General features: G+C 41.2%; 1 protein-coding gene across 1 annotated transcript in view; it reads right to left on the bottom strand.

Moving 5' to 3' along the window:
• The window catches only part of KDM1B (lysine demethylase 1B), a 101,041-nt gene continuing 87,442 nt past the window's right edge, over positions 1-13,599 (bottom strand). The window contains exons 16-20 of the mRNA XM_042782413.1: positions 10,441-10,557; positions 9,468-9,593; positions 7,725-7,847; positions 5,200-5,352; positions 1-84 (exon numbers count right to left, since the gene is read on the bottom strand). Of these exons, the coding sequence (XP_042638347.1) occupies positions 1-84; positions 5,200-5,352; positions 7,725-7,847; positions 9,468-9,593; positions 10,441-10,557 (603 nt within the window). The remainder of the gene's footprint in view (positions 85-5,199; positions 5,353-7,724; positions 7,848-9,467; positions 9,594-10,440; positions 10,558-13,599) is intronic.

Raw genomic sequence — 13,599 nt, 5'->3', positions numbered from 1 at the left:
TTAAAATGCTGCAATCTTGCTTGCTTCTCGAACACCACTCAGATATGCCCCTGTTACAGTCTGTGGAAAATGCCTGTTTGTTGCCTGTTTAAAAAAAACAAAACATAATTTGAGATTATGTAAATAGAATTCAGATAATAAACCTACACTTTACCTGATCCTCCTAAGATAAAAGTTAGTGCCACTCCTGTGTGCTCATATTAACACCTTTTATTTACCCATTATGGTGTCCCTGGGTGGTACAAATGGTTAGGACTCAGCTGCTAACAGAAGGGATGGAGATTTGAGTCCACAGAGAAAGGCCTGGTGATCTGAAAAAAATCAGCCATTGAAAACCCTATGGAGCACAGTTCTACCCTGCACACATGGGGTCACCGTGAGTTAGCAGTCATCTCGAAGGCAACTGGTTTTTAGTCATCCATCAGCCATTATCATAGCCCTTGAACTTTTCTGGCTATCCCATCATGCTTTGCACCAAATTCATTTGTTCTGATTTATTCATCACTCCTGTGAAGAACTGTATAGCATGCATTAGAATATTAATTGTTAGGTAGTGCTCGTCAGTTATTTGTAATGACTTAACACAGTTCCTTCCATCAGTCTTGCAGTTACACCTAGTGACAGGTGAAGCAAGCACAAAAAGTGAATCACAATTTGTTTAGGGTTGAAGTTTTGCTGGATGGATGGGAAAGGGTAGAGGCTAAGAATTACTAACAGGATAGACCATGGACCTTAAATAAGGGAATGAACAAAGATGAGGGCTACTGGGTTGGGAAGAAGTAAAGAGACTTGTCAGTGAAAGAATTACTTTAAAGGAATGGTTGTAGTGGGAATTGGAGTAAGCAAATCAAAAGGCTAGGAAAGCAGGAGGCCTGAATGAGTGATTGTTAGGAGGTGATGACAAGGTCTGAGATGTGGCTAGGGGGAAAGGGTCGCTGAGGTGGAGTTGAACAGGTCTTGGAAAATGGAAACTGAGGTGATATTCCATGTGAAGTTGAAGGCATGAAACTGATGGCTGGGGTGGAAGGAAAAACATCCATGTGCCAAAGATTCAATGAAGAGGAAATAACTCAGGAGTTCAGAAGGGATATAATTACTACTCCAGGGAGAAAGTGGCAGTGACAGAACCTCGAAGAAACAAGGGTTTGGTTTTGTTTTGAAATAAGAAGGTAATAATTTTATCAAAGCAGCGAAGGAAAGCAAAAAAGGTTTTAAACCCTTCTTGTGATCTTAAGGCACATTAGTCTGAAGTGGTCACTTCTGGGAAGCACACAATTCTTGACTGGCATACAGCTATTACGACCTGTTCCTACAGAGCTCCTAGGAGACGTGTAATCCCAAATGATAATATATTGCTACTGTTAGCAGCTGCGGAATTGACCCCCAACTCATGATGACCCCATGCAAAACAGAACAAAATGCTATTTGGTCCTATGCCATCCCCATTATTAGCTGTGGACTGAACCACTGTGACCTACAGGGTTTTATTGACTGATTTTCTGCTGTAGATCGCCAGTCCTTTCTTCCTCATCTGGAAGCTCTGAAACCTGTTCCACATCATAGCAAAATGCAAGCCTCCACTGACAGACATGCTATGGCTGTGGATGAGGTGCACTGGCCAAGACTCCTGGATCTTCCACACGGAAGGTGAGAATTCTACCATGGAACCACCAAAGTTCTCCTAAATTATACAGAGTATGAAAGTAGATGGAAGACTGGTAAGTTACTTAGATTTCACTTTCCTCCAATCTACCAAGTTTTTTTTTTTTTTTTTGGTAGAGGGGAATAAAGGAGGTAATAACAAAGAACAAACCCTGTTAACCAGTTGCCATCGAATCAATTCCAACTCACAGTGATCATACAGGACAGAGTAGAACTGCCCCATGGGTTTTCCAAGGCTGTAAATCTTTATAGAAGCAGGCTGACACACATATCTGCAGAGTGGCTGGTGGGTTCAAACCAACAACCTTTAGTTTAGTAGCTTAGCACTTTAACTACTGTGTCGTTGTTGTTGTTTGCCGTCGAGTCGGCCCCGACTCATAGTGACCCCTCCTTGGGTTTCTGAGGCAGTATCACTACGGAAGTAGGGTTCCTTGAAGAACAAGCCAAATCTCCCTAAAGAATCCTAAAAATATCTCAGCCATTGAAGACATCAGGAACCACAGAGGCAGCAGTTTGGCATGGAGTGACAACTGAGCACTGGTTTAAAGTCTGAAGAGCAACTATGTCCTTCACCAGGTCTCTACTCACCCACTGCAACCAGGCCATCCTGCAGGAGATTTGAGGTAGAGGATAGGAGTGAAGCACCACACAAAACAGGAATTATGTAAAGTCTTCATAATGAACAAACAGCAAGGCTCCCAGAAAGCCAAGAGCAGGGCTTATACCATCCAAATCACAGAAACTAAATGGCCCCAGGAAAAGACCTACAGATGAGATTCTGATGTTGCTGAATGAATGGTCCTTCTACAAACCCACCCACTGACAAGCTTGCCAGAGTTTTAACTGACTTGTTTTAAATGCCTCACTCAAATCTGAGCAGATAATCAGGGATCAGGCATTATGACATTTGGGAGGCTGAGACAAAAGCATACACAATAGGAACTCAAATTAAACCACACAGGGAGGAAGCAGAAACTCAGGCTTTGGACCAACTCAACCCAGTTTAGTCCTGGGCAATGAAATGACTCTAGAACAGACGTGAATTTTTAAAATGTGAGTGAACCAGAACACTAACTGGAATGGGAAAAATTACGGGTTGAAGCCCTGTTAGAAACTTAATCTCCCTCTTAGAAAACAAGGGCAGCATGTGCATTGCATAACAACAGCCAAATTGCTTGGAAAAAAGAGGTGCTAGGCTCAAAGATGGTGGCTGACTGTGCCCTTTTGAGTGTGTGTCGCTCACTAAAGTCCTGGCAATAATCCAGTCTCCTCCACTGTTAGCTGCTGCTGAAATGGATCCTAAAAGGGCTCACTGCACCTTCTCAGAGTCTCCCCTTCCAGGGCTTCAACTCTTAATTAGTGTGCTGGATTGCCTGAATGTTTAAAATTTGGAAAAGTAAAGTTTTGAGAACAAGAAAGTGCTCATAAAATAGAAATCAAGATATAAAATGTTAATACAAGGGTTGGAAGATAAAGTCAAAGAAATCTCCCCAGAAGAAGAATAAAAAGAGATGAACAATAGTAAGAAAAGGGAAATAAGATGATGAATTCAAGAGTTCCATATATGTAGTAGCAGATGTAGAAGTAAAGAACTGAAAAACCATGGGAAGAAAACTAGCAGAAGGAGGGTATTTCTAGGAAGGAAGGACATGAGAATACAAGGAATGGAAAAAGGAATAGGAGGGATCAGAAATCCAAACAATAAAACTCTTCTTAACAGCAGTAAATCAAGGAAGAAGAGAAAGATCTAGGAAAATGAAAGCCTCAACCCTGGAGAGAGGAGAAGAGAAGTTCCAGAGACCAGCTGAGCCAGGGTGCAGAAAGAGCTTCTGGACAGTGGATTTCAAAAAGGAAACCAACACACTAGCTCTTAAAGTCTGCTGTTATTACTGACAGACAACTGAAGAGTGGGGGCAAAGTAGAAAAAGAACCGAACTAATGAGAAAAGAAGGAGCCTAGATGGCATAACAGTTAAGCGCTCAGCTGTTAACCAAAAAGTTGGTGGGTCAAACCCACCCAGCGACTCTGCAGGAGAAAAGCTGAGCGATCTGCTCCCGTAATTACAGCCTAGGAAACCCTATGGGGTAGATTGACTCTGTCACACTGGGTTGCTATGAATCAGAATTGACTCAATGGCACCCAACAACAACAATGAAAACAGGAGTCTGTGAATGGCACAAATGGTTACGCACTACATCACTAACTGAAAGGTTGGCAGCTAAAACTCACCCAGAGGCACCTTGGAAGACAGGCCTGGTGATCTGCTTCTGAACCATCACAGATCCTGAAACCCTATGGACTGCAGTTCTACTCTGCACGCGTGGTGTCATCATGACTCAGAACTGACATCTACACCAGCAACAAAAACAAAAGAAGCACAACTGCCAAACAGAGTCCCTGGGTGGTGCAAATAGTTACTTGGCTGCTAACTAAAAGGTTAGAGGTCTAAGCCCACCCAGAGGCATCTTGGAAGAAAGGCCTGGTGACCTATTTCTGAAAAATCAGCCTTTGAAAGTCCTACAGAGCACAGTTCTGCTCTGAGACACACAAAGTCGCCATGAGTCAGTGGCGACTTGACAGTAACTCATTATGATAGTCAGGAAAACAGCTGTGTGAGAAAGAAATCCCTGAATGCTTTCCAGGCTGGCTGTAACAGTATTTACATAGCCACATAATATAAACACTGGTAACTGTTTAATTAAAACTGTGAAGCAATCATGTTTAGAGAATGGTGTGAAGAGAGTAAATAGGCTAAACCTTTATTTAACCTGACAGGAAGTCAGTAGATACTGTTTAAAGTTGTTAACTCAAAAGACAGTAATGTAAACAATATTTAAAAATATGTAATAAATTCCAGAAGAAACAGCCGAAAAAGTTAAAAAATGGCTGCCTCTACTCCTTTGATCTCGAATGGAAGGTTGGGCAATCTACTTCCGTAGTGATACAGCCTCAGAAACCCAAGGAGGCGTTGCTATGAGTTGGATCTGACTCCACGGCAGTGGTTGCTTTACATTTTGTATTCCTTTGATACAAGGATGGTGAGACTTCGACTCGCTTACTTTGGGACATGTCATCAGGAAAGACCAATTGCTAGAAATGAACACCATGTTGGATGGTGAGACTTCGACTCGCTTACTTTGGGACATGTCATCAGGAAAGACCAATTGCTAGAAATGAACACCATGTTTGGTAAAGTAGGTCAGTGAAAATGAAGGAAATCCTTCATGAGGTGACTGACACAATTGCCACAACAATGGATTAAAATACATGAAGGATCAGAGACACGATGTAGACCAGGCAACCTTTCATTACATTGTACGTACGTAATGTTGCTTGAGTCAGAAGCAACTCAAGGGGACAGAACAACTGGGGAGTACAAGGAGGATACTGAGAAAGTGCCTGCTGTTTTCTAAGACTTTTAACAGTGTTTGTCTTTGTTTTTAAACTCTACGCTTACACCACTTTAATTAGAAGAAAGTAATCAAGATAAAAATTTAAAATATAAAAAAAGGTAGGGTTTGGAATCATGATACACACCTCTCCAGCAAAAAAGATTGTTCCTTGTATTTCTTCAGCAATGATATCATAGGCCTCACCACTGCCACCTGTCTTCACAAAACTGTATGCCATCTGGATCCATGGGTCTGTGCTCCACCGAGTCACAAAATACTTTGTGGGATCTGGGACTTCCTACGTCAAAGAGAAAAGAATCATAAAATAGGATTGAGAAGGGACTTAGAAATGATGAAAAAATTTGGAAATAAATCATGGTGATGGTCACACAATATGATGACAGTGATTGGTGTCACTCAACTATACATGTAAAGAAGGTTAAATGGCAAATGTTATGTCATACATAGTTTGACCCTTGAACAACATGGGTTTGAACTAAGTAGGTCCACTTACATGCTGATTTTTTTTCAGTAAGTATATTGGAATATAAGGACCAGTACTGTATGTAAACATTTTCAGAAAAAAGAGCAAAACAGACAGAAATTATGATGTATTTCCATACAGTTACACTAACTGTGTCTATCTGTCCTGTCTCCCCTTCCATGTCCTCCACCTCTTCCACCTCTGCTACCCACACAGAGCATGACTGCGGTACAGTGAATTGCTTAGTATGACTCTTCTAGCCATGGTCTCTGTGACTCCCACCAGATAACTGGGTGGGACTGTGTAAATGGGAGGTGCTTGTGGCCCACTACAGGAATAAGACAGCTTGCTAATAATGTAAATAAGGTACATGGCACCTTTGTGGGGGTGTGACCAGGCAAATACGGTGCATGGAACCCTAATGCAGGGTCAGTGTGCCACCCCCTTGGCTTGAAATGAGCCGTCTCAAAGATGAAAAGGGAGGATCTCACTACCATCAAGAAAGAAGAGCCAGGAGTGGAGCACATCCTGAGATCCCTGTACTGCACCACCTCAATCCAGGAGGCAGAGAGCTGTGACACCCGATAGGGTGAGAAGGGGCAGCAGAGAAATGGGTGGGGAGGGAAAAGAACTGAGACTGGCACAAAGAGTGGTAGGTTTTGGGCCCCATGAAGTGAGAAAGAAGAGTGCCTTTAGGCAGAGAATCCTCCCTGGGAACCTATTAGCAGAAGCTAAAAGAGCTTAGTAACACTTGCCCAAGCAGGGCAGAAGCCAGGCCAAGGGCCCAAGAGAGACTGCATTTGGGCACAGCTGATTGGAAGCTATCCTGATTGAAGAAATGTATCCTGAGTGTTCCAGATCCTGAATCATAAGCTGTTACTACCCTAATAAACCCCATAATCATGAGTATTGCCTGTGAGTTCTGTGTGGCCACTGCAATGGATATGAAACTGAGCAGAGAAGTAGAGTATCATGGGAGGATGGCTGGTGTCAGAATCAGATAGATTAGATAGATTAGATGGAGGGAAGGAAGGAGGCAGGGAGGAAGGATCAGGCATGTCTGACCAACAACCTTGGGCTGTTGACGTTGATCTTGATCCTCCTCTCCCCTTGTGAAGTTAGAGGATGTCACACGCTACCCTATGCCCTTTTTGCAGTGACCATCCCCTCTTCTTCTTTGTCCTCCTCAGCATACTGAACATGCAGAGGACAAGGATGAACACCTTTATGATGATCCACTTCCACTTAATGAACAATATTAATCACCACGCCATAGTTAATAAACTTATATGATGTGTGTGTTTATGAGTCTTTGTGTGAAAATCTAATGGACAGCAAGAACTGTTAACTGTTCATGCCATTGGTAAGACTTCCAGTCAACAGCAGTCTATCAGTAGTTAAGTTTCTAGGGAGTCAAACATTACACATGGATTTCTGCCTATGTGGGATGTTGGTGCCCCAATCCTTGTATCATTCAAGGGTCAACTGTATATATGTTTATTTTACCTTCCTTTTTTTTTTCTTACTATGGTAAATATAACAGTAACAAAACATTTCCCATTTCAACAATCTCTCCATGTACAGTTCAATGACAATAATTATGTTTATCATGTTGTTCAACCATCACCCTTAACTATCGCCAAATTTTTCCATCACTTGTTATATATTTTGTTTACCACAATTGAAAAAAGGAAAGTTTTAGTCAAAACTTGCTAGGGCTCAAGACAATACAGAATCTTTAAAACGCTAAGCCTTTCAGACCCTTATGAAAGAGAGGATGTGCATGGATATGAGAAGAAAAAGGAGGAAGACAACAGTGTAAAAGGAAGTATGAGGCGTAGCAACAGGTGCCACTGAGTCTACTCTGACTCAAGGCAACCCCACATCTTTCAGAGTAGAACTGTGTTCACAGGGTTTTCAATGGCTCATTTTCTGGAAGCAGATCACCAGGCCTTTATTCTAAGGCACCTCTGGGTGGACTCCAACCTCCAACTGTTCGGTTAGCAGCCAAGTGTATTAACTGTCTGCACTACCTAGGGACTCCAGAAGAAAGAACAATGTGGGCCGTTGCCTCAGTTCCGTAACTCTCATATTGCTGGTCTGCTTTGGGTGCCTCGCCTTCTCTGAGGATCACATTAAGTTTGCAGCAAGCATGCCTTTCTTCTCTTGAAGGGGATTCCTCTGACCTGCTCCTTGAACAGCTCCCGGAGGGTAGCCACACACTGCTGCAGGATCTGCTTGTCATCCAGGCTCCTCACAGATGCTACTGCTTCACCAGCAATCACTGACATCAACACACTGTGCTTCTTCTGAAGACACGAAAAGGAAAAGTGCCTTATACTTACTGCCTGTGGTACACAAGAAAGAACTCACTCCCAAATTAAATGTCACTGTTTTCTACTCTCTGATCCTCATTTCTATATCAGTGCATTTTCCTCACAAACACTCATTATTCATTTATGTGTTTTCTTGCTCCATTCTGACAAAACTCAGGAAGTAATATAATGTAAATAACCAATTAAGACTTCCCTGAGCTTTTCACTTACAAGCACTTGTAGTAGAAGAAGTAGAAAGAGGTTGGGAAGGGCGTGTGCACATAAAATAACTGAAAAATATTTATTCAACACTAAAGTTCATTCTGATCAGGGCCACAAATAGATGGATCTTGACAGAATGAGAGAAAACTGTAGAACAGAACTTAAGTTCTTAAAAAACAGACTAGACTTACTGGACCAGTTAAGACTAAAGGACTTGTTCTGAGATACTTCATAAACCTTGAACTAAAAATACCCCAGGGTCACATCTTTTTGCTAAATAACAGATTGACTCATAAAATAAAGAATATTACCAGTGAGTATCGTGCACCTTTCAAAAAAATCATCTATATGAGACTGAATGGTCAACAATTACCCTAAAGCAAAGTTGAAAAGCTAATGGAATGGAGAAATGAGATTACTGGAAGCGAAATGTCTAGAAAGGAATTAATGAGAATGTTAAAACACCGTGAAAAATGTAATCAATATCGGTCAACAATTTGTGTAGTAATTGTTAAATGAGAACCTAACTTGCTCTGTAAACTTTCACTTAAGACATGATAAATTTTTTTAAAAAAATACAAATTAGAATTACAAAATAATAATAATAATTTACTCAAATGATAAAGAAATTCTGCCTTTGGTTTCTATGTGAAGTTTTTCAAACAAAGTTACCTGGGATGAGAAACAAGAGAAACAGCAACTCTTATGGGATTCCTTTGCATGACTCTGACACTACCAGCAGGGAAGTGGTACTTCAAGACTTCCTCTTCTTCCCTCCTCCACCTCTCACCCCTACCAGACATATGGCCCTCCCTCACCTGGACTCTATCTTGTTCCACCTTCACGGGAGCTCACTAGAGGATCCTCAGAAAGTAAGTTTCTAGTACCGTTCATTTACTGTGCTGCCAAGTTTACCTTAGAGGAATTCCTCTATCAGTCTGAAGTAACAAAATTTCCACAAGATCTAGTTCATTTCTAAAGGAGCAACATTAGTACTTCAAGAATACATGGAAAATATGATGGCTAGCTTGACATTGCAGGATACGTCTAATAAAATTATGTGTCAGGGAAACTGAAAGGCACATTCCCTAGGGAGACGGGAGAGTGAGCTGCATGGATTTTATGAGAACAAACTAACTGCTTTTGTTATGAATGTTAACGAGAAATAAATGGGATCAAAGTTAATAAGAGAAAAACTAAAGAAAGAATATGGAAAATACTGGTTCCTTTCCCATAGGGAAACTACTTGTCTAAGTTCCTTTCAGAATATAAGCGCATATGAGGCGTCTCCACACTTTTCACTAGTTCTTGAGCCTAACACTTAAGTAATTCCCAAACCAAATTATACATTATAATAAGATAATTCAAGCTGCATTTCACCAATGATCCTACCTGGGGATCCATGTCATAGAACACAGCAAAAAGCCCTCGTTTGCTGGCACTAGGAGGAACGTGTCCAAAAAAGTCAGCCCCTTGAACTTTATTGTCCCAAAATCTATAAGGAAATTGCAAAGCAATCTGGAAAGTGAGGAAGAGAAAGACGGTTAAGTGTTTCTTTAATCAAAAGCACAGGCAATTTCTAAGCTCTCCTCAAACAAATCAACTATATTCAAAAGGACAACCCAAATACTCGACTTCCACTCTCCTTCCCTCCGCTGCTAGTGACCATCTTGCTTTTTATGCCTTCTGTCAGTTCCACACTCCGATGGATAAAAGCAGGACACATTTATGACCTATTGGCTGCTAACCAGAAGGCTGGTGGTTCAAACCCACCAGCCACTCCTTGGAAGGAAGGTTGGGAAATGTACTTCCGTAGTGATACTGCCTTGGAAACCGGAGGGGTTGCTATGAGTTGGATGCAACTCGATTGCAGTGAGTTTGGTTTTAGTTTAGTTTGGCTAACTGAAGATGCAAAGTATGCCCAAGACTTGGTCTTAAAGCATTTGTTCATAAGATAAAATTCCTACTACTTATAAATGTACCAGTATCTACCATAGCACTAGCAGATGCTGCTAAAGGAGATGTTAAAGGTAGAGGAAGTAAAATACTGTCTTCACAGTAACCAATTAGTGAAACTGAGACATGGAAAGCAGGAAAAAAAATAAGGCTCGCTTATACCAAATTCAAATTTTAAACAGCAAGATTCACTCTCCTAAAGTCAAAACTCAAAGGCCTCAGCCAGTTCTCCTTTTGTTCTCACAATATATGTTTGTATTCTTCATGAACAGTAATTCCAATGGAAAGGGAGTATGAGTTTTAATTGGATGCAAAAATTACCCAATACTTCCCAATATCAGAAGTGAAGAAAACTCCTACCACCTAACATTAGCCTATTTAGGTCTGAAGCTGAAGTAATTTAAGTCACCTTTTCAATGATTCCTGCGCCTAAGCTGTTGATGGCCTTCATCTTCTTCTCAGACAATGGTGGATTAAACTGAATGGCACCTTTCTGCAGTAAGGCCAGTGGTATAGTGACTAATACCTATGGGAAATGATTCACAGTTAACACACAAGCAGTAAATGATCTCAACACTTCAACTACTTTGTGGGTTTATTTGCAGGAAAATCTCAACACCTCAATAATATTCTTCTCTATTGTCAGCGATAAGTAGTTCTGGTGGTATAGTACCTAAGGCAATCTGACTGCTATCCAGAAGGCTGGAGGTTCAAACCCATTCTGTGGATGGAAGACAGGGCAATCTACTTCTGTAAAGATTTACCACCTCAGAAATCCAAAGGGGGTCACTATGACTTGATGGCAGTGAGTTTGGTTTTTTGGTACTATCAGCGGCAAGGAGTTCTCGTGGCGCAGCGCCTAAAGCAATTTGACTGCTATCCAGAAGGATGGCAGTTCAAACCCACCAGCCACTCCACAGATGGAAGACAGGGCAATCTATTTCCGTAAAGATTTACCACCTCAGAAACCTAACAAGGGTCGCTATGAGTTGGAATTGACTTGATGGCGGTGGGTTAGTGTCAGTGATGAGACTATCAACAGCCAATGCTATATTGGCAAGAACAGAGTTGACACGTATACTTTGTGCAGCTTGTTCACTGCACAAGAGTGCCTTGTTGAACAAAAGCTGCATCCACATGGAGGAAGGGGCTTTTTAAAACTCTGTTCAAAGATCCTGAGTGGTTAACAATAACCCTATGTAAGATGGATCTGCAGACCCCATCCGAAAAAGCAGTGCCATCAGAGGAAAAAGCACTAAATATAGGGTCAAGAAGAACTGATCTGTATATCATCCCTGATACTTTCTAATGTTTGGCCAACACCCACCACCCTCCATCCCTGCCAAACATCTATAACATGAAGGTCATACCTGCCCTACTAACTTCAAAGGTTTAGGGTAAATAGTTACAACTAAAACTGTTACAACATAGAGCAATATGCTTCATAAAGCACATTACAAATGTTCGGAATTCTTATAACTATGCGACACGACATGAAAATTTTACAAAATATAAAATATGGTCTCCACCCTCAAGAAGCTAGCAACAAACTGCTTATAAATAACAGCTACTACACAACCAAAATAAAAATTTAAAAAAGAAAAAAGAGCAATTACCCTATTGGACATATAAGAACTGCAAGGATCTAGATTTTTCTTAATAACAAAAAGGCTTTCCACAGTACATTATGTACACAACTAAGCAAATGATGCCAACACACTCTGGTGAGGGACTCAAGCTAGAATTCAGTAGAAGCAGCCTTGCCTCAATTTCAGTTTGTCAAAGGTTTATGGGTACATCGTGTTGGGTACCCACAACAAGTTTGGGAAGACTTCCCATGCAAACTTTGAGATGTATGTCAACTACCATGGAAATATTTGCTTTAAATGCTTCAAAGCAGGCTTTGAAGCACAGCCTGGAGAGCTACAATACAAACAAAGAAGGACAAGTGTGTCCGCTGGGGTCAGGCAGAGGGTGACTCAGCAGGGGAGGCGCCACCAGCCAGTTCGCTGGGGCACCAGGATACAGAGGCACAAAACGCCATAAGCTGAACCATTCACCGACTTGTCATTTTAAATGACGGTATTTTAAAAAGTTTTGGCCATAAGAAGAGCCTTAGATACTAGCCTGTTTCTCACCTAAACGCTTGAGAATAAGAAAACTATACAGTAAGCATGATGCGTCTTAACCTGGGTCACACCAGAATCACTTGGGAAACAAAAGGACGGGCAGACTAACTGAATGAGCATCTCTGGCAGGGTGCTTTGTAACCGTTCTTTCTAAGCACCTTCCAGCTGATTCTAAAGTGAAGTCAGACTGACTACCACTGCAAGCCCAAAGTCACCCAATGCCTTAATGGCAGGAAAATATTAGAACCCACAGCCCTGAACTCATCCTCTATACCTCAATTTTCCCATCTGACATGCAATTTTTTATTTCTACAGGAGTATCAAGGACTGTGAAACATGTTTCAAGTAACTAAAAAGCATAAAATGTAGCCAGTCTAGGAACTAATGAGAGTTCATCAATTATACTTTTTAGTAATCACTTCAGAATAACTAAACAAATGTAATGGACTATATTAAATCTCTTTCACTCCAAGTAAGTCCCTTTGTTCTCCAACATTATAGCAATCTCAGTATGATTTCAGATATTAGAGTCAGCAGCACCTGTAACTATCCAGTAATGAGGCTGTTTGAAAACTTGAATTTTATATTTAAAATCTAAAACTTTTGACAGTTTTTAAATGAAAATACAAAGCTTTTTCTGATTCGAAAAAGGGCTCCATGGTGTTAAAAAAAAAAAAAAAAAAGCAAGCAAGCAAACTTGGAAAGCACTGAATTAAACAAAGTAAAGTAGGTTTCTTTAATGCAGGATTACTCAGAACCTTTAATATGCTCCTATTCAACTTTCAGAGCCCTGGTAGCATACTGGGTAAACACTCAGGTACTAATCACAAACGACTGGTGGTTTGAAGCTACTAACCACTCAGTGGGAGAAAGGTGTGGGAGTCTGCTCCATAAAGATTAAAAAACCAAAAACCAAACTCACTGCCGTGGAGTCGACTCGACTCACAGTGACCCCTCCTTGGGGTTCCGAGGCTATATCACTACAGAAGTAGATTGCCCAACCTTCCTTCCAAGGAGCAGCTGGTGGGTTTGAACCACCAGCCGTCTGGTTAGCAGTCAAATGCCTTAGGCACTACACTACCAGAGCTCCCCCGTAATGATTACAGCCTTAGAAATCCTATGGGGCCGATCTACTCTGTCCTGTAGGGTTGCCATGAGTTGAAACTAACTCAATGGCAACAGGTTTGGTCCCTGGCTTGATTTGACGCTAAGAGTAGAACGTAGTATACAATATTTCCCAAGCTCATTTGGCCAAGGAAGTTCTTTTCTAGTTCAACTCTCAGAACTAATCTATCATAGAACTCACTTCAAAATCTCATCTGCCATGAATCTCTATTAAAAAAAAAAAAAAAAAAGTTGGAGTTCCGGCAAGATGGCGGACTAGGCAGAAGGATTGCACAGACCCTCTTCAACAAAGAAAAGGGAAACCAATTAACACA

Source organism: Orycteropus afer, unplaced genomic scaffold (genome assembly GCF_000298275.1).
Source record: "Orycteropus afer afer isolate SDZICR_OR568_19922 unplaced genomic scaffold, OryAfe1.0 scaffold00012, whole genome shotgun sequence".
Classification (NCBI taxonomy): Eukaryota; Metazoa; Chordata; class Mammalia; order Tubulidentata; family Orycteropodidae; genus Orycteropus; species Orycteropus afer.
This window is presented reverse-complemented; position numbering and strand designations above follow the sequence as displayed.